Genomic DNA, 22,491 nt, shown 5'->3' with positions numbered 1-22,491 from the left:
GAGTTTGAACAACTTTTTTTTGGCTACATACTGGTCGTCGAGTAAACAAGAGAAATTAAGAAAAGAGGTTTACCAACCTGAGTATTGTAACAGTAAAAGGAGTACTTTAAGGCAATATTTTGAAAAGTACATAAATAAGACATGTTATTGGAGTGATCCAATTTCTCACAAGGAAGTGATCAGAATTTTGAAGGGAAGGTTGCCCATAAATATACGTGAAAAGTTAATAAATGTTCCTGACCACGATGTAGAACAATTCTTGTCGGTGATTGACTCTATAGATATGATTATGGAAGACGCAAGACAAATGAGTAGTAATCAAATGTCGACTCACACTCATAGTAATACGAATAATTATAATAATAATTTAACGTATGATAATAATAATAATAATAATAATACCGAAAACCAGGTCAAACCCGCATCACAGGAGCATGGACAATCTTCATCCTATGGTTGCCATAAAAACAATGATTATAATAAATATAGAAGAGATACTTACTGTGCTAGAGGTAAACCTCGATATGGTGACACGAATGTGCATAGTAGTGATATTAATAAGAGTAACAGGTACCCAAATGATGAACCCAATTGCATTCGACCTTGGGAAGATAATTTGAAGCATAATGTTCATCGGCAGGATGGAACAAATGCCTTTAGTCCTCATCCAGCACAAGGAGTTATACCAATGGGCAAAGGAGCCTCCAATGTGCGACGGGGTGAATACCATAACTCGGATCATACTGTACGGATTGTGGAAGTTCATGAACCCCCACCGATGACTCAACGAGATAGATTAAACCAATACCAGTCACCAAATGCCTTCCTAGGATGACTGGAAAGGAGAAGGAAGGCAGGCATCAATTTGAAGTGAGAGTATTAAGGTACAATAATGATCAGGATATAAGGAATGAGTTAATTGAAGAAAAACCTGAAGTTTCTAATAAATGCGGACAAATTTTACAGGCAACAATTCCAACAAGTATAAATAATGTTGATGTTGAAATATTAATTGATACTGGAGCAACTATTAGTGTCATGACGTTGGACTGTTTAAAACAGATAAGCCGAGGGGTAAAAATGCCCACTTTTCCTATCACAGGATGTACCGTGTCTGGCGCGTTCAGCGCAAAAATGCAAAAAGTTGTGAAACAGGTACATGTTGACGTTACAATACAGAGGGCTCAAATAGAAAGTACATTCCTGGTTGTTCCGAAAATGACAGTACCATGTATCTGGGGTTTGGATTTTTTATGTGAGACCGGTGCAATCATTAATTTAGAGAAAGGTGAATGTATATTTAATTCAAATGGTAATGTTTTGACAACCACCCTGAGAAAGGGCCGAGTAATTCCAAATCAATTGTGTATGAATCTAATGGTAAAATATGTCAGTATTGATGATGAAAATGTGTATGATATATGCCTTATTGAATGTTCTGAAGAAATGATGGATAAAATGTTATTGCAGGAAAAGGTGTTAGAATCAGAATATTTAATCTGTTATCCAAAGGGATGAACTGTACTACTTGTTGGAAGCATATCAGTCAATTTTTAGTAAACGTCCGGGTATAATAAAAGACTTTGAATACCATATAAAGACGTATGCACATAAACCCTTTTGTCGTACTTCCTATTCTATCCCATGGACAAAGAAAGAAGTAGTCAGAAAGGAAATCAATAAAATGTTAGAATGGGGTATTATTGAGCCCTCAGATTCTGAATATTGTAACCCTCTTGTGGCGGTAATTAAACCCAATGGTGACATCAGATTGGTGTTGGATGCCAGAGAGATCAATAAGATCATTATACCTGTACAAGCGCGACCGGAGAACCTAGAAGAGTTAGTACAAAAGTTTTATGGTGCCTGCTTCTTAACTTCTTTGGATATGCGTAGTTCATATTGGCAATCTAGAATATCGAAAGAATCTAGAAAATATACTGCATTCGTTTTTCTGGGCCGAAGTTACCAGTTTACTGTCAATGCCATTTGGGTTGAAAATAAGCGGTGGTGTTTTCATATCGGCATTAGATACCGTAGTGGGCAGAGACCTTTTGAATGAAGTTACTTTATATGTGGATGATTTGCTAATTGCTTCTGAAACTTGGGAGGAACATTTGGACTTATTAAGAAGAGTTTTTGCGAAATTTTTGGAATACGGAGTTACTGTAAATTTGAGAAAATCCAAGTTTGCTCATAACCAATTGAAATTTCTTGGACATATAATCACTCCTGAAGGGATAAAACCAAATCCTAAAGAGATGGATGTGATTAACAGATGTACTTATCCAAAGAATAGAACGGAATTAAAGTCATTTATCGGCTTAGTTTCATTTTTTCGACGATTTTTACCCAATCAGTTAGGAAGCCAAGACTGTTTGTTACGGCTGTTAAGAAAAAATGTCATGTGGGTGTGGAATTCCGAATGCACGCAAGCTTTTGATAACATCTGCAATGCTTTGACTAATGCTCCACTGTTACATCATCCGAGACTTGATCAAGATTTTTATATTGCTGCGGATGCTTCTGAAACAGGATTGGGTGCCACTCTTTTCCAGATGGACAATCCAGAAGATATCAGTACCATCAAGATAATTGCGTTTGCCAGCAGAACACTCTCTAGCTGTGAACGTGCATATTGTACTACTGAATTGGAAGTACTGGCCGTGGTCTGGTCCCTTAGAAAGTTTCGCTATTTTGTATATGGAAAGAAGATCATTGTATTCTGCGACCACAAAGCTTTATCTTTTATTTTAACAGGAAGGATGTTCCATTCACGTTTAACCCGGTGGGCCTTGCTACTGCAAGAATATCATATTACGCTCAAATACATCAGAGGGAAAGACAACATCATAGCCGATGCTCTTTCAAGACTACCGAAAAGAAAGAATGACAACGAGTGTGAAGAACGGACTATTGACTTTAAATTTATGAATTTATCAAGGCAATATTGTGAGAGGCAGATTTCACAGCTATCTCGAAGTCTTCCACAACTGCAAGAAGATGATAAGTTGTGGAAAGCCATTAGGCATGCTGTTGAAAGCAAAACGCTAAGTCACTCTCAAAAACAGTATCAATTAAAATCCGGAATATTGTATCGGAGGAAGGATGAAGAAGATGTTTGGAAAGTTTGTGTTCCAAATAAATATTTAGAATCACTAGTATGGTACACTCACTTGAATTGGGGTCATTTTGGTTCCGCTAAATGTACAGCCAAAATAGCACAATACTGCTATCATTCAAATTTGGGACGTATAGCTACAAATATTATTAAGAAGTGCAAAATATGTCGGAAGGCGAAACCCATAAACTATTGTCGGAACATAGAATTACATCCTATCATCCCACAACAACCTTTAATGTTGGTGTCATGTGATGTCTGTGGGCCATGTCCCGTGACACGTGGACGGTTCAAATATGTATTGGCTTTCTATGATCTCTTTTCAAAATATGTGAAATTATATCCTTTGAAAAATCTCCACGTTCGACCCATGTTACGCAAATTTATCAACAACTATATAACTGAGCTTGGCAAACCTATAATGATCTTGACAGACAACGCTGCTTATTACACTGGTCAACACTCATTTTCTTGCCAAGGATATTTGAGTGGCTTTAGGATGGGTTAGTGGTGCTGAGGACGAATATAGCAACCATTTATGCAGTTTGGCTCTAGTTTTTGAGATAATGCATGATTTATTCAAAAAATTAGAAAAAATTGCTAATACTGAACTCGAGCGCTACAAACTACAATGAAAAAAGAAAATAATCTTTATAAATAGCTTCTATGAAAACCTGATAGGCATTTGTCCACGTATAAAACATAATTGAAAAGTTTCTCTATAAGTATATCATTTTCCGTCCATGACGAACCGCTTCCTGCACGCTTTCCTTTTATAGGTCTCTTCAGAACAGTCACGTTGCAGATTCCAGCAATTATCTGCCATCATATGCCTGTCCCATCTTCCTTTATATCTTTCCTCTATTCCTTTCATATCTTGATGGAACCGCTCTCCTTGTTCCTCACTGAAATCACCTAGATTACGAGGAAATCGATCCAAGTGGCTGTGAAGGAAGTGCAATTTTATGCTCATGTTAGCTCCTAAGTTTTGAAAGTTAGTGAGTGTGTTTTTGACCAGTTCCTCGTAATTGGGAGCTTTATGATTGCCCAAAAAACATTTTACAACAGCGACAAAACTGTTCCAGGCCGATGCTTCAGTGACAGTCATGACACTTGTAAAATTGGTATCGTTGATGAGCCTGCGAATTTGAGGACCATCAAATATTCCTGCCTTAAGTTTTTCACTACTGAGTCCAGGGAACGTATTGCAGATGTATGTGAAGCAATTACCATTTCTGTCTAAAGCTTTGGTGAATTGCTTCATTAGTCCTAACTTAATATGTAATGGTGGAAGAACAATCTTGTCCCTACTAACCAGAGGTTCATTAATGATGTTTGCTTCACCAACAGCCATATGTTCCCTTGGAGGCCATGTTTTCTGCTTCCAATGTTCGTGCTTTGCCCTACTATCCCACATGCAGATAAAACATGGGTGCTTTGTGTATCCACTTTGTTGTCCAAGCAAGAAGTTCACCATTTTCAAATCAACACAAATCAACCACTGGTGCTGCATATACTGAATTTTCTGCAGAACCATCTTGATGTTAGCATATGCTTCACAAAGTTTTGTTGAGTGGGCAATTGGAATAGATGCGTAACGATTGCCATTGTGTAGGAGAACACATTTTAAACTTCTAGTGGAACTGTCTATGAAGAGACGTCAGTCCTCTGGTCTATATTCCGGCAGCCCCAATTCAAGTAAAAGTCCAGGTATATTGCTACAATACACTATAACCTCTTCTTGGTTGAAGTATGGAAGAAGGTTTTCTTCTCTCGTCCGGTAAGCTGTTATTTTAACACTTGGATGAAGACAGTTCTTTTCCTTAAGCCTGGATGCTAAGAGTTCTGATGCTTGCTTTGAAAGATTGAGTTCTCGTATCAAGTCACTGAGCTCCTTCTGGTCGAACTGCTGGGGTTGTGCCTCACGTCCTTCGTATTCCGAACCACTACTTGTACATTCCTCGCCGTGCACATCATCATCTGATGATGTTAGCGTGGGTCACAATGTTGTGAAGGTTGGTACAGGAACATCGTTGCTGTGCACCACCGGTCTTCTTGCTGACTCCAAATCGGGATATTCCCACTTTCGTTTTTTGAACCTATTAAAACCTTTCACATTAACAATGCAAAAATAGCAATCATCTGTATGGTTCTTCTGCTCTCGCCATACTATAGGCACTCCGAAGTTTAAGCTTTTCCTTTTTCGTTTTGTCCACTATGCCGTAAGCACTCCACACAGCATTTACAAACTTTATGGGGTGCCCACGCCTTGTCTTGATCTCCAAGTTTAATTCCGAAATATGCCAGATACACTTCCTTCACAAAAGGAGTGATATTCTTCCTGTTCTTTTGAAGAACGTATTCACCACAAATGTAGCAGAACTCATCTGGATGGTTCACGCAAAGACGGCGTGAAGAACTCATGTTTTCCTAAAACAAAATTGCACAAATACTGCATATTATGCAGAACTTTCTTGTATTTGCATGTCAATCACATCCAACAAACATCATTGTTTTGTGTGAAATGAATACTCACCTCTTATTTGCTACGTCACGATGAAAAGGTTCTATCTCCTTGAAGCTGCACTGCACATGTGTGTGAGTTTCGACCATCGCCATTTTTCTTGTTTATACTGAACGCTACCTATCGGCTGTTGCGGGGATTACCTCGGCCAACAAATGAATGTCGAGTACCGCCGAATTCAAATCTGCACAACCCTCAATATCTTCAACACACGCACCGCACAACAGGACTGAACACATGCTGACAGTGTGATGTTTGCATGATGTAATCCTCAACCACACAGATGCACTCCCTGAGCACAATTGTTTAATAAAGATAGTACAATATCACTAATTAAAAAACAGGTAGCAAATACATTACACCATATATGGACCCTGCAGTTGAAATTATCCACATGAAACTCATTTCCACAAATAACCTATATCTCAAAAACCAGAGCCAATTTGGAAAAAGTACAAATATACTCGGAATGAGTATCATAACAATATCCCATTTTCGTTCAAACTTCCCTGGCAACGAAAAAAAAAAATTATTTTGTAGAGCTGTGTTATACAAGCAAAGTATGGAGAGACACTATGAAAGAACAAGGAATCCAGCACATTTACATCTCAAGATTTTACCCTTGTGGAAATCCGGTTGAAAGAATCTTCCGAGAGTTGAACCGATTTTTACAGACGTACATACCCAAACAACATTATAAATGGATCGATTGGATTTATGAATTTGAGAAAGTGTATAATGACTTACCACACTTATCGACAGGTTATTCACCTAACCAAATAGTATTTGGTGAAAGTATTGTGCCAGAATGGATGAAGAAATTACCTGCGATAGAACAAAAGATTACCAAGAAAGAAGATATGGTGAAGAAGGTCTACGAAAACCTGAAGCATCAAGCACAATTGAGAAAAACCCGTTTTGATAAAAATGTGAAGAAAGTAGTCACATATGATGTAGGGGAAGAAATTTTATTGAGAAATCACCCAAAAGCATCAACCAGGAAAAGACTGAGTAAGAAATGGCAATATTTATATACAGGTCCGTATAAAATAATGAAAATACCTCATGAAGGGAGCTAGCTCCTGGCAGATTGTGATACTGATGTAATTAAAGGTTTTTTCCCTCACATAGACCTGAAGAAATATTATCAATAATGAGCAAAATATAGATTCAAGAAACACTGAATGATACCAAGACTACACTCAGAGTGGACTAAATAAAAGCACCAGTGGATAAATAGGTACTTACACTAACTTCCAACGAAAATTAAAGAATGTACCGACGATTTCCATGAGATACCTTCTTGGTATCAGCAACAATGTCGACGCTGAAATACGGTTTATCCTCTCACCGAACAGCGAGGATGGATGATTTAAAAGTGGAATTAAGAGGAAAAGAAAAGGATCAGATCCTCTCTGGTTAAACAACTGGCCTAATAAGGGTTTTGGCCTAGGATGCCAATCATCGAACCCGGCTGTGATCCCTGCCTTGCACAGTCGGTTGAAGAACTGAGGGCTTCATCCAAGAAAAAAAATGTGGTGTGAATATGAAGTGATTAGTGTGAAGTGTTTCTAAGACAACCTATAAACAAATGTGGAATTTAGTTAAGGGCATTTTGTCTAGGCCCATTAACTCAACTTAAATATTGTAGAATGTATGTACTGACTTGTTGAGTGAATCGGAGAGTGAGTGTATTCGCCGAAACAAATACCCTCTCCTGTCACAGTACACAAAAAGAAATAAGCCTGTTCTGTCTGGAACCCTCTTCAAGACATCACAGTCTGGGGGGCCGTGTAACATTACGAGTCAAGACAGCTGTAACGGAATTTGAATAGCGTAAAGTTATCGTTAAAAACGCACGCCGCGCGATTTGTTACGATTTGGTCGGTCATAATAGTAGTAACATGCTTTTGAATACAAGTAAAATATAACGGCGATACCTGTTTAGCGTTATTGGAAATAATATGTAAGAAATTAATGAGTAAGGTAGCCGATCCTATAAGAAGAGGTAAAATTGGGCATATTAAGGTGTTTTGCTTTATATCGATTAAGCCGATGATACGGCGTCTTTTTTTTCCGTTTACTCTTAGAAAAAAAAAAAAAAAAAAAGTAACGAAGTGCTAATTGTGCGTTGTGAAAAATATAGGGGCGAATTTTAAATAGCTACAGTGTATAATCAGACTAACAAATGGACATTCAGTTACGCGAAATAGCGGACAATGAAGTGTGGTCATTAAATTGAGTACACCTACAGGGCGGTCAATTCCAGGTTAAGTCTATTCGCGTCTCACGAGGCACGCGGTATTGAGGCCGTTTTTTATTTTTTATTATATCACGGAGAGCGGGCTTCAATTTATAAAAAGGAGAAAAAAACTGTATCATTATCATTGACTGTTGGTGTTAAGCAACCAAAACTGTTCATCAAAGGGTTTCGATGAATGAGTGGTGAATGCGAAATGAAACTGTGAACGAAGTTATGTTAAATAAAGCAGAAGAGACAAGACAGTTTGGTCGTATCTGTTATTATTCCATAAACCGTAACATTTATTCTCGTTGTACGAAGCCTTTATAGACGATCGTTATGACAATTTGCTTTGAAGGGATCTCGTTACGAGTTAAGTTTTGGGGACCTGGTCAACAGGGGATAGTTCGTAGATCTTAACTACTGCAGCTATTCTGGAATCAGGTGCTACCGTGACCGTTGTGTGTTGTCAATGGCTTAAGGTCATCATATCTCATGCTCTAAGATCGACGCGCCTTTCCTCTTGGTATAACGGTGTCTCACGGTAACCACGACAACGCTGACGGCGAAGGAAGATACGGTAGACCCAATTAGTAAACTGCATATTTAAGTACGTGTATGTTCATGCAAATACTGGTAATATCACTTCCCAGCCCGAACGACATCAGGTAAACGTTTACAATTTTCTGTTTCAATACATTTACAACATTTGGTCAAAACAGTAATACAATTTAAATTTTCTGTTTTATGTGGCTTTTTGAGATTGTGACAGTAGCATCTTACTTCTCCATTGACACAGAGTTCTGCAGTGCCAGATGCCACAATATTTTAGGTAACCTCTGCAGATTGCAAGAAGATGGGATCCAAATTATCGACAGCCTCGTTGCACTTCATTACAATAATTAAAAGAACTGAAAACAAAGCTTTGTAATTGGGCCTGTATTTAATGTAATGAAAATGTTCAGTTGGCCTCGATATCTGATACACGAACAGGGTTGCTCCATTCATACTGGTATTATTTGTATTTTACACAACTGAAACAGCCAACTGACGTATCATGCTTTTCACACATTCTTAGTAACTCTATACAGAAAGGAAGAAAGAGAAAGAGAGGGAGGAGAGGTGGGGTGGGGTGGGGGGGGGGGGGGGGGGGGAGAGAGAGAGAGAGAGAGAGAGAGAGAGAGAGAGAGAGAGAGAGAGAGAGAGAGAGAGAGAGACTGGACTGTGGAGAACCGTAAATAATGTAGTGGCATACTTTATTCTTAGTACATCCCGAACAAAGCAACGGGCACATGTGATGCCGCTGACCACGCCTGTTACAGTATGCGCAGTAATAGTGACAGAGCTCCATTTTATGACAGCCAGGTGTTTACCCATCAGTCTAACTGTGAATTCAGCTCTTTCACTGTGCCAGTATTTTAAAATAAACTGCAATAAATGTTAAACTGAATCGGACACACACATAATCCCTATACCGACACATCAGAATAACGAAGTGATTGACATCCAGCTGTTTACAGGCCTGCTACTATAGAACCAGCCAATCAGCACTCAGCCGCACCTCCTGTGCCATTCACGGTTGCCAAATCTCCCTACTACTGCACGTAGCGGGTACTGTACCCAGTCGCAGACGATGCTCGCGGCCAGCAACGTACACAGCTGCGGTCTGTTTCACTGTGTGCTCTGTTTGTCTGTGCGGCAAATTTATTTCCCACTACAGAATGTATGAACTTTGTAGCAGAAGTGTGAAAAAAAGTGTGGCTGCAGAATGGAAAATTCAGTGACATGGCCACGTTTCATGTCATCGGACACATAATACGTGTGCTCGCTGCAAGAATATTTCGAGAAGGAGAGAGACAGTGGTCCAACTCTATTGCCTCTAACTACGATAGTCAGAAGAACTGCAGATGCTTTGAAGATACATAAAAATACAGTAGTCAAAATTTTTAAGGAGAGATTCTATGTAGACAGGGAAGATCCGTCCAAACTGCAGACATTCCATAAAAAGAGGACAGAACTGTGCATCACGAACTATGTATCTTTTCAACAAGATGCTGCTCGTCACCACGTATATAGATGTGACGAGAGAAAAGAACATCCAACTATAAAAAAACTGTGTGTTACTCTTGGCAAAGCAGAGTTATTCAGCTGGAGAAAGACATATCTGTTAATGATTGTCAGAGCCCTCTGGTTTCAACAAAAAAATTAATCAAGGGAAAATTATAATGGAGAGATGTGACATCTTAGTACGGCATTGTCAATTTTTAAGAAATATCATTAAAATGCCATTTGAAGACATTGTGTGGCTCAACGAAACCTGGATAAATGCCAGTCATTCCACCACAAAAGACTTGACAGATACCGTATGTGGAAGTTCTGCTGTTTCCCTGGGAAAGGGCACAAGAATTATTGTCTTGCATGCTGGAACTGCATCTGGTTTCACACCTGTCTCCTCATTTACAAATCGGGGAAAACAAGCGACTTCCACGAGGAGATCAACAACGATAGTCTTCTGAAGTGGTTCAAGCGGCAACTATTGGAAAAACTTAAATCGGCTGTGTGTCATTGTCACGGATAACGCCCCCCCACCATTCAGTTATGAAATACAAAGCTCCAATGATGGCAACGAAAAAACCCAACATTACCAAATGGTTCAAACATCACAATATGAAAATTCAGGATGTTTATGTAAGGTGGAACTCGTGGAAATTGTGAAGAAAAAAAAAAAAATAAATAAATAAATAATAATTCACAGTTTCAACAGTACACTGTGGACGAGGTAGCTGAAGAATGTGGCCATAGGGTTCTGAGGCTTCCACCATACCGCTGCCAATTCAACACCATTGAAATGATTTGGATGCAGATTAAACATTATTTGACAATAAATACCAAAAGCTTCACTGTTGCAGAAATTCAAAGGCTGTTAGAGGAAGCAGTGGCACAAATAACACTAGGCAAGTGGTGTGACGTCTTACGCCACACAGAAATGGTTGTTGAAGATGCGTGGAAAACTGGAGTGAGTGTAGAGAGTAATACCGAAAATATAATTATATTCTTGGGCGAGTCCAGTGACTCGTTCACGGACCAGAGCTCAAGTACTGACAGTGTCGTAGAAGGCAGTCATTCTGAACTATGTGGCACTTACCCTTTGCCTGAATTCAGTTTTCTTTGTGTGTCTGTGTTCCGCATTTTTGACTGCATGGTGTGTACTGCATTTGGACAATAAATCTCATCTCATTATTGAGGAATAATCCTCTGCTCAAGTATGACACCACATGCAAACTACAGTTATTAGTACATATTATTTTAATGTTATTAATTGTTGTATTTATACGAATGATTCAGATCCATTTTAACACCTCTTTGGTATCAAATATGATGGCCGATTATTGTAAAAGGCAACGCACTTCCTGTCACTTTTGTCGAGATATACACAAATAGCAGGAAAACGGTATCATTTTACACACAGGGGTGTTTTCTTTAAGCCATAAGGATATCATGACCCTGAAACGCAGCTCAATACTGCACGTTAAAAGGCAATGCCAGGAGGTAGTTCAGTAAGGAACATCACAGCTGTTGCTACTCCTACCATACTGTCAGCACCCGCAAACCAATGGCATCATCTCCTCCCACACTTAACTGTACTTCACTGTCAATCACTTTGTTATTCCGATACGGTATAGATCACAGCCTTCGTAAATGCACAGAGATTCTCTGTGCAGTAAGTGCTATTGGCCTGACAGTATTCCCATAGTGTGTTAAAACACCTAGCATCGAGACTTACCTGAATTGCCTTGTTGGCAGACTCCTTACTGGCATACTTGACGTAGCCGTAGTTCTTGCCGTTCAGCAGGTAGACGTCAATCAGGTGGCCGAATCTGCCGAAAACGTCACGCACTGCGTAGGAAGGTGGAGGGCTCGGATTGCAAACGATAAACAACCTGAAACACGTTACACGACACTGCAAGTTTGTAGGTATTCCTAGGAAGGGATTTTAATTCAGAGCTATCTTTGCAACCAAACTTTTTGTCACAGATAAGAGTCAGTACAATAGTAATCTTTCTTTCTTCACTCCAACCAGTACGGAAAATGGATAGCTGGCTGACTGGGGATAATTTTATGTATATATTATTTATTTTAATAGATACTTTTTCATATGCTTGGACACATTAGGGTCACGTAAGTCACCTCTGAACAACTCTCCTGGTACCATCAAAAATGTTGCCACTTGACATTAAGAATTTGCCTCAATCCATTATCTGACACAGGGCTGGGTCTGCCCTGCCATTTGTAATGCATAGGAGCAAGTCAATAAATAAATAAATAAATAACCATTAGTTAAGTATGCACTTGGAAAGCAATAAGAAAACAGAATCAATTATTTACTTATTTTCCAGCACCAACTAAGACTGAAGTATTAAGCTATAGTCACAATAGTGAGAGAGTGTGTGTGTGTGTGTGTGTGTGTGTGTGTGTGTGACAGGGTTATTCAAAAAGATGGACTACAAATTTAATAATTTTTTTATATCATGGAGGAATAAACAATATATGAACAATCTAAATATAGACTGAGAAAGGAAGTTTTAAAAGTTTAGAGAGACAGGTTACAAATTTTCCCTGTCATCCCGCTATATGGCAAACATCTAGGCAATAGATGAACATGGGTTTTCATGCTTTGTTGACACATCCAGTGGGGTGAATACTGGGAAGTTACGGAAAACTAAATCAGGATGCCCGGATCCTCCCAAATATGAGCGAGAGGGAGAGGGAGAGGGAGAGGGAGAGGGAGAGGGAGAGGGAGAGGGAGAGGGAGAGGGAGAGGGAGAGGGAGAGGGAGAGGGAGAGGGAGAGGGAGAGGGAGAGGGAGAGGCAACGACACAAAGAAGGAGAAGGAGGATATAGACAGAGATGAGTGAGGAGGAGATGGATAGAGAGAATGTGGGATGATAGATTAACAGGAAGAGGTGGGAAGGTGGTGGACAGAGAGGGGGAGGGGAGGAGGAGATGGACAATTGGAGAGGGGAGAGGAGATGGACAGAGGGACGAGAGAGGAGGAGGAGGAGGAGGAGGAGGAGGAGGAGGATAGAGAGAGGATGGGAGAGATGATTAAGACATATATCCAAATCCCATACATTTTTAGTGATTTTGAAGCATTGCTGGGTATGTTAGTAATAAATGCTTTGTAATTTTCTATTTTGTGCTTAAATTCCCACTAAAAACTGCTATGAGAATAATCATAAATAAATCTCACGAGCAAACAAAGATGATGCTGAGCGTTTAGAAAAACTCTGCCTTTCTCGTGCAGAACTGTATGTGGCATGCTCACTTGTATCCTATCTACAAAATCTTTAGATCTCTGCAAAAGAAGCCAAGACCAAGAACACTGTTTATACAGCTGTGTTAAGACAATGCAATAAATAATTGATAAGAAATAAAAAAATGTTGTTTTTAATATTTTTAAACCAAGATTTGACACACGACAAAATAACAGGAGCAAATTCATTACGTACCGCAGCACTACACACACACACACACACACACACACACACACACACACACACACACACACACACACACACAAAACTTACTTATCATCTCCCATGATAACAAAACTACGGATCTATAAGTGTAGCTAATGGTTCAAATGGTTCTGAGCACTATGGGACTTAACTTCTGAGGTCAGCAGTCCCCTAGAACTTAGAACTACTTAAACCTAACTAACCTAAGGACATCACACACATCCATGCCCGAGGCAGGATTCAAACCCACGACCATAGCGGTCGCGCGGTTCCAGACTGAAGCGCCTAGAACCGCTTGGCCACTCTGGCTGGCAGTGTATCTAATGTCTGACATCACTCTGTGTGGTGTACACATCAATATATGTCAGCTGAACAGTGGAACAAGGGGCTTGAAAGTGTATATAAAGCTGTGGATTACTTATAGAATCAATTTACTGATTCCTACCAGTTGTGTCTGATTCAGACCCAGAAGTTTTTGACAACAAAATGATCTTGAGTTTCTTCATAACAATTTTTGACAGCAGCATATTTCATGTGGACAGAAGATGGTTTAAAATCTGTTGTTCTCAGTCCAGGTATGATAAATGCCTGTTTGTTTTGTTTTACGGTGCAAAACAACTGGGGTCATATGCACCCAAGTCAAAACTATAGAACACAAAGACAGAGGAGTTAAAAAGCGACTACACGTCAATCTCTATCAATGTAAGAGATGACAGCTAAAAACAGGGACGTGAAGAAAGGGCTATAAAAACGGAGGTCAAGAACTGAAAATTAAATGGCCCTTGCCATATTGCTACAATGGATAAAAAGTAAAATGCAGTCGACAGCCCACGCGTCGTTCACTAAAACGGCCAATAACTGAGATAGGAAAACCAAGTGGGAACGCAAACGGCCAAAAATTGGGCATTCTGCCAGGAAATAGCGATCAGTTAAACCTTGGGCACAATGTACACAAAGTGGAGGGGGATCCACATTTAACAAATGGCAATGGCTAAATAGGCAGTGCCCTATATGCAACTTAGTTAAAAAAAACCTCCTCCTGGTGGGAGGGCCGAGAGGAGGTTGTCCAAGCTGCTGGGAGAGGCTTAATAACCTGGAGGTTATTCCTGTGAAAGAAGTAATGGCGATGCCAAAGTGACACCATTTTCTGGCAGACGGCAACACAGAGATCGTCGGAGGGAAAATAGAAACTAGTGGGCCGAGGTAAGAGGACTGCAGCCTTGGCAGCAGCCTCATTTCCTGGCAAACCGATACGACCAGGCAAACTGACGTGACCAGGAATCCACATAAAAATCACCATGGCTCCATCAAGAGTGAGCAAGTGACAATTTTCCTGAGAACTACAATAGATGGCAAAATCGTCAACATAAAGGGAGCCGGAGATACCCGGCAGAAAACAGGCCATTATAGGCTTAATGGCAAAAGAAAAGAGGATGACACTCGAGATAGAACCCTGAGGCGTACCAGTTTCCCGGGTAAAGGTGTCCGACAAGGCAGAACACCCACACATACTGCAAAAACTCACTCTTAAAAATTCCATAAGGTAATGGGGCAGGTGGCCACAGAAGCCCCACATCTGGAGAGTACGGAGGATACCAATTCTCCGGCAGGTGTGGCAGGCCTTCTCCAAATCGAAAAGCACGGCTACAGCCTGGGATTTCTGCAGAAAGCCATTCGTGACACGGGTAGACAAAGTGACGAGATGGTCAACTGCAGAACGGTGCACTCCAAATCGACACTGTGCAGTGGTCGGAAAACTGTGAGACCCGAGCCACCACACCAACCAGACATGACTCGAACGTCCCATAACCTTGCAAATACAGCCGGTGAGAGAGATGGAGCAGTAGCTGGAAGGAAGGTGTTTGTCCTTACCGGGCTTAGGTATGGGTACGACAGGGGCTTCACGCCAGCATCCGGTAAATGTGCCCTCTGCCCAGACGTGGTTGTACGTATGAAACAGAAAGTGCTTACCTGCAAGACAAAGGTGCTGCAACATCTGAAACGCACAGTGTCTCTCCCTCGGGCGGAGGATCGGGATCAACTGATAGCACGATCTAGCTCCCTCATAGTAAAGACGGCACTGTAGCACTAACGATTCTGTGAAGAGAAGGGTATCGCCCGAGCCTATTTCACTCGCTTCGGATGGAGGAAGACAGGGTAATGGTGGGAAGAGGTCGAAATTTCCACAAAATGGTTGCCCGAGGTGTAGGTGATGGCAATAGGGTCCACAACGACATCGCCTGCTACTGTCGGACCGAAAATTGGGGAATGGATCTCGGTGCCAGAGAGCTGTTTGAGGTTGGCCCACACGACAGGGAGGGGTGGAACTGTTGAAAGAAGTAGTGAATGAAATCCAGCTAGCTTGTTTGCTATCCCAAAGAATGTGACCACATTGTGCACGCATCTGTTTATAACGAATGCAGTTTGCCATTGTAGGATGACAGCTAAAAATGCGGAGAACACGTCTCCGCACACGAATTGCGTCCAGGCGCGCTTCAGTCTACCGAGGGACTGGGTCACGGCATGCTATCGGGAAGTGCGAGGAATGGAATGTTCGGCAGTGGTAAGAATAACGTTTGTAATATAATCCATCTTGCTATCACAACTGGGAAAATCTTGTTCTTCAAAGGTCACCAGGGAAGAGTAAAGCCGCCACTCACCCTCGTAAGCCGCCATTTGGGTGTGCAGTCAGGTGGGGTAGGAGTCGGCAAATGGATAGAACACAGGAAGTGGTCACTCGAGTAGGTTCAGAAAGAAAGCACCACTCGAGACGATAGGCAAGCTGGGCAGTGCCGAAGGATAGGTGCTCCTGTGATAAGGCGGAAGAGGTTAAGTCGGTTAAGAAGATCAGCCAATAGGGCACATCTCTGACAGGTTTTGGAAGAACCCCAAAGGGAATGATGCGCATTAAAGTCACCGAGTAGCAAAAATGGGGGAGGTAGCTGGCCAGAAAGCTGAAGGAAGTCTGCCCTAGTGACATCGAATGTGGAGGGATATAAATTGTACAAAGGGAAAAAGTCTGGTGAGGGAGGAAAAGGTGAATTGCAACAGCTCGAAGATGGGTAGTCAGGTAGATGGGTCAACTAACATCATCCCGAATGAGCAGCACGACCTCAGGGGGAAGGTCAAAATTGGCCGGGAAGAATTGCGAAAGCTCAAAGCAGTCGTGAAAATGCAATTTTGTTTCCCGAAGGCAGAGTACAAGGTGACACTGCAATTCTAAAAGCAGCCACAAAAATTCTCTGTGGCATCAAAGGCCGTGAACTTTCCACTGCAGGAGAGTCACGAGGAGGAAAAAATGACGGGGTGCCACTTCGGCAGCTGCCGAGTGCCAGCCTGTGGAGATTTGCCGCTAAAGGGTTCAGAGGCAGAACTGTCCTACTCTGTAAGGTCCAGAGAAGCAGTGGCTTTGTTGTGGTGTCAGTTGTGGAGTACAACCCAGAAGAATAGTCGCTGGTGCACACCGGTGAGACAGAGGACCGCCGGGCGTAGGTATCACACGGTGACACCGTCTCAGAGTATCTTCGACTTGACGGAGAAGATCGTTTGCATCTGTCGGACTACTTCGTGCCTTTCCGGTTAGAAGAGGAAGACTGAGGTGTCGGTCGTGTAGCTGGCGGCTTCGCCCCTCGACGCGAGAGTCTGATGGCTCGTCGCGCAGCTGTACGAGGGGACAGCAATGTTACCTTAACATTGGGCAATTTCACAACCTCAGAGCTGAAGTTGAGGTCACACGTGTTTGTGGCCAAGTTCTTCACGAAGCAAGCTGTAGCATGAACAGAACTGTAAGTGCCAGACGGAAGAACACAGGGTTTGTGGCTAGCCGATAACTAGGGAGCGACCAGGTAAGGCACTTATTCCTTTACCCGGATCTCCCAGACAGTTCGCTCATCGAGATACGCGGAACAAACTCGAGAAGCGGCACGGCCGCCACTGCAGTCGGTACGGCAGGGAGAAAGAGGGGGACAATCGCCCTCGTGTGCATCCCTACCACAGGTTACACATTTGGCCGGGTGTCGCCGAGACATTCTAGTGTGGTTGAAACGATGACACCGGTAGCAGCACATTAGATTTAGACTGCACAGTCTGGCTATGATAATTTCATAGCCTGCTTTGATCTTGGACAGTAGCACCACTCTATCAAAGGTGGAAAGAGTGATTCTGGGCACTAAGGAGGAACTACCTTTTTTCATCGCCTGCCGCACGGCAATGACAGCCCCATCGGAGACGTACGATCGGATTTAGGCCTCGGTCAGACCGTCGAGCAGCCTAATGAAAATAACACCACGGGAAAAATTCAAAGTTCTACGGGCCTCGACACGAATGGGTTAGCCGTGGAGAAGTGAGCAGTAGTTATGCTCGTAGATCAGTAGTAGTCTCCAAAAGCAAAAAACCATTCCATAAACAAGAGTAGGATTTCACAGGGCTAGCAATGGCATCAACACCTTTCCAAATAATAAACGGGTTTACCACTGTGAAGGGCCGACCGTCTTCAGTACGTGAAACCGTGAGGAAAGTGGGGTGCAGCTGTAAGGTTCTTTCAATCGGTAGCCTCATTCTGTTTACGTTTCGTAGACGTCGATTGAGAAGACGATTAGCTCACTGCGAAAAAATCTCCCATGACTGTCAGTGTCTCCGATGGCATGCTCCTTCCAAATGGGGGACCCCTTCTCGAGGGGGCGTACCCGCCTCAGGTGATTGTTTACACCTCAGGTCACACCTCCCGAACACCTGACACAGGGCCCAATCGGCAATTTGGGAAGGTAGCAGCTCGTGCAATCACCTCTTCCAGGGTCTGTCCTGTACCAGGGGGTACGTGCGATCCCTACCCGTCGACCCGGAGCCGGGATTTACGCGTTATCCAGTCATTCGTTACATGTCAGATGCACAAGTCAGCATGTATCTGTCAAAGAGTGATGAGCCACATATGGGGTAAGTGTCTGTGAGATGTGGTTCCTATTTTGCAGTGTGAAGAAAATTAGACAGAAATGATGGGACTATCTACTTCAAGTACCTGTCTGAATTGTGTTAGACACCTTTAGGACAAAATAGTGTGTGCACTGCCCTAGATTCAATCATCTGAAATCTGTACACAACTACTGACTGTGGTTCGAGAAGAACGGAAAACAAATCCACCTCCACTTTGTCAGACCTCAGGGAGAAAACTTCTCTGAGAACTGTGACAGTACATGAGGAAAGGCAACTACGAATGAAGGATAACAAGAAGATTCCATTTCAGGAAAGCGCTTGACACAGTGGGCCTTTGCAGGCTATTAAGGAAAGTACAAGCCTATGGAGTAGGTTCACAGAGATGTGAGTGGCCCGAAGACTTCTTAAGTTATAGAACACAATATGTTGTCCTCAACAGCAAATGTTCATCAGAGACAAGGGTATAGTCAAGAGTCCCCAGGAAAGAATGATAGGAATGCTATTATTCTCTGTATACATAAATGATTTGGCACACAGGGTGGGAAGCTATCTGAGGTTCTTTGCTGATGATGCAGTGGTGTATGGTAATGTGTCAAAGTTGAGTGACTGTAGGAGGATACAAGATGGCTTACACAAAATTTCTAGTCGGTAAGATGAAGGGCACCTAGCTCTAAATGTAGAAAAATGTTAATTAACAATATTATGAAAAGGAAATTTGGTACTCACCATACAGCAGAGATGCTGAGTCACAAACAGGTACAACAAAAAAACTGTCACAAATAAATGTTTCAGTTAGTAAGGCCTCCGTCAAAAATAGACGACACACACACACACACACACACACACACACACACACACACACTTGCGCAAACGCAACTCTCACACACGACTGCAGTCTCAGGCAACACTGTGAGCAGTAGTGCCAGTGCATGACAGAAGTGGCGACTGGGAGGGGAGGGGAGGGGGAGGGGAGAGGGAGGGATAGGAAGGGAGGGGGAGGGATAGGAGGGGAGGGGGAGGGATAGGAGGGGAGGGGGAGGGATAGGAGGGGAGGGGGAGGGATAGGAGGGGAGGGGGAGGGATAGGAGGGGAGGGGTGATGGACAATGGACAGTGACGGGCTGCTGGAGAGCACGCAGGGTAGATCATGTGAGTGGTTTGACAGGTAGCCCTGCCAGACTGGAGCAGATGGTGGTGGCAGGGGATGTACGGGACAGGTCTTGCATCTAGGTCTGTAACAGGTGTACGAACCGTGAGGTAGAGGGATGGAAGCAGGGATAGTGTAGAGATGGACAAGTATAATGTGTACATTCGGTGGACGGCAGAATACCACTGTGGGAGGCGTGGGAAGGATAGTCGGCAGGACATTTCTCATTTCAGGGCACAACGAAATGCAGGTAAAACCCTTGTACAGGTTGTAATTCAACTGCTCCAGCCTGGGGTGGTACCGAGTTATCAGGGGAATGCTCCACTGTGGCTGGACGGTGGGACTTTGGGAGGTGGTGCGAGACTGGAAAGATAAGGCACGGGAGATTTGTTTTTCTCCGAGGCTGGGAAAATTATTACTGTCTGTCGAGGCTTCGGTGAGAACCTCAGTTTATTTCGAGAGGGACTACTCGTCACTGGAGATGTGATGACCACGGGTGGCTAGGCTATACGGAAGGGACTTCTCGGTACAGAACACGAGACTGCTGTCAAAGTGGTGGTATTGCTGGTCGTTAGTAGGTTTGATATGAACAGAGGTACAGATGAAGCCACGTTTGAGGTGGAGGTCAACATCCAGGAATATGGGTTCTTGGGTCGAGTAGCACCAGGCGAAGCAAATGGGGCAGAAGCTGTTGAGGTTCTGGAGGAATGTGGATAAGGTGCCCTCACCCTCGATCCAGACTGCAAAGACGTCATCAATGAATCTGAACCAGGTGAGAGGTTTAGGATTCTGGGTGAATTGGAAGGATTCACCTAGACTGCCCCTGAGTAGGTTGGCATAGGACGGTGGCATGCGGGTGCTCGTAACCTTGCCCTGGATTTGTTTGTAGATAATGCCTTCAAAGGAGAACTAATTGTGTGTGAGGATATACTTGGTCTTGGCGACTACGAAGGAGGTGGTCGGTTTGGAATATGTCGGTCATTGGGAAAGGTAGTGGTCAATAGCAGTAAGACAAAGGGCACTAGGAATGTTAGTGTAAAGGGAGGTGGCATCAATTATGATGAGCAGGGCACCGTGTAGTAAGGGACAGTAACTGTGGAGAGTTGATGGAGAAAATGGTTGGTACCTTTTATATAGGAGGGTAAGTTCTGGGTAATAGGTCGAAGGTGGTGGTATACAAGAGCACAGATTCTCTCAGTGGGGGCACAGTAACTAGCCACATTGGGGCATCCTGGGCGGTTGGGTTTATGGGCTTTAAGAAGCATGTAGAAGGTAGGAATGCAGGAAGTGGTAGGGGTGAGCAGAGAGATGGACTCAAGGGAGAGGTTCTGGGATGGGCCCAAGGATTTGAGATCCTGCTGGCTTTCTCAAATGGGGTCACTGTGGCAAGGTTTGTAGGTGGATGTTATCTGAAGCTGGCAGAGTCCTTCTGCCATGTAATCCTTGCAGTACAAAACAACACTGGTGGAGCATTTATCTGCAGGTAAGATTATAAGGTCGGGATCAGTACTGAGTTGGTGGACTGCAATCTTTCTGCGGATGAAAGGTTAGTTTTTTTTTTTTGGCAGTGGGGCGGATCACAATTGGAAGAAGGAGTGAACTCTTTTAAGCAGGGTTCAACATTCGTGTTTTGTTGAGTCTGATAGGAATGGTTGCGAGAAAGTGTTTCCATTGTTGGGACAGGGAGAAGGAGAAAAGGCGTTTCACAATTCCTGCGTGATTGAATTTGGGAGTGGAACAAAAGGTGTGGCCTTTGGAAAAGACTGATATTTCTGTGGGGTGAAGGCTTCTGGAGGAAAGGTCCATGACTGTGTTTGGGTCTGTTTTGGTCTGGATTCCGTGTGGTGGTGGGAGGGAGTTTTGGAGGGTGGGGTGTTAAATGTAGTAGCTCTGCCAGACAGGGTTTGCCAGCTATAGGTCAGTGAGACAGGGTTTGTCAGCCACGAGGGAACGTGAAGGAGGTCTGGAGGTGGTTGTCGAGGTGGACAGTGGTACTCCTACTAGGTGGGAGTAGGAAGTGAGCAGGGTGGAGAACTTTTTGAGGTGGAGTTGTTCATGTTGCTCTAGTTCCTGCAGGGCAAGAGTTTCAATGGTGTTATGGGTTCCAGGAATTTGGGATTGCATCGCACGAGAGGGCTTGGTCGATATAGTTTTGCAGGCCTATATTGGCGAGGGCTAAGGACTGGCGGAATCTGAACAGGTGGAGATCATTGTGGAAGGAAGGGTGGCAGACGGAGTAAGGTAATTTGACGGTAAGGCCATTTGTGGGGATTCCATGAAACAAGCAACAATGCAGGAACGGTATATTGGACTGGGTTCTGGCTAGGGATAAGCAAACTTTTCTGTAATGACGCAGATAGAAGGAACAAGGATCCATGGTGGTGGAAAAAATGCAAAAAATTATGTAAATACAAGGTGTACAACTTTGCTTCCACCATTTTTTCCCCAACATTTGAGGCTTTAGTGAAACAAATTGGTTACACATGTATCATTCAAAGTATTCGATCCAATTTGTGATTTCTTCATGAGATTGAAAGTGTTGGTCAGCCAGGCCATGTGCCATTGATCTAAACAGATGATAGTCAGAGGGAGCAATGTCTGGAGAATATGGCAGATTGGGTAGGACTTCCCATTTTCATGTTTCCAAGTATGTTCTGACCTCTTTTGCAACATGGAGTCAAGTGTTGTCATGCTGCCAAATCACTTTATCGTGCCTCTCACTGTACTGTGGCCGTTTGTCTTTTAATGGTCTGTGCAAACACATTAATTTCGTTCGATTATGAGCACCTGTGATTGCTTCACAATCTTTGAGCCATGAATATTCGGTTTGGCTGTCGACGTGGAAGCATGGCCAGGATATCCCCACAATTTTTTGTGTTTAGGGTTATTGTAATGAACCCATTTTTCGTCCCTGGTCACAATGCAATGCAGAAATCTCTTCTGTTTTCGCCTCTGAAGCAACTGTTCACAAACACACAAATGCCGTTCAACATCTCTTGGTTTCAGCAAA

The 22,491-nt window shown here is 42.9% G+C and overlaps 1 protein-coding gene across 2 annotated transcripts in view; it reads right to left on the bottom strand.

The window, feature by feature from the left end:
• Positions 1–22,491, bottom strand: part of LOC126427339 (RNA-binding protein 45) — a 146,695-nt gene that overhangs the window by 55,766 nt on the left and 68,438 nt on the right. For both annotated transcript variants that reach the window (XM_050089665.1, XM_050089666.1), the window contains exon 9: positions 11,672–11,828. In XM_050089665.1, the coding sequence (XP_049945622.1) occupies positions 11,672–11,828 (157 nt within the window). The remainder of the gene's footprint in view (positions 1–11,671; positions 11,829–22,491) is intronic.

The sequence above is a fragment of the Schistocerca serialis genome, chromosome 11 (assembly GCF_023864345.2).
Source record: "Schistocerca serialis cubense isolate TAMUIC-IGC-003099 chromosome 11, iqSchSeri2.2, whole genome shotgun sequence".
Lineage (NCBI taxonomy): Eukaryota > Metazoa > Arthropoda > Insecta > Orthoptera > Acrididae > Schistocerca > Schistocerca serialis.
The sequence above is the reverse complement of the archived record's forward strand: the minus strand, read 5'-3'. Positions and strand labels throughout refer to the sequence as shown.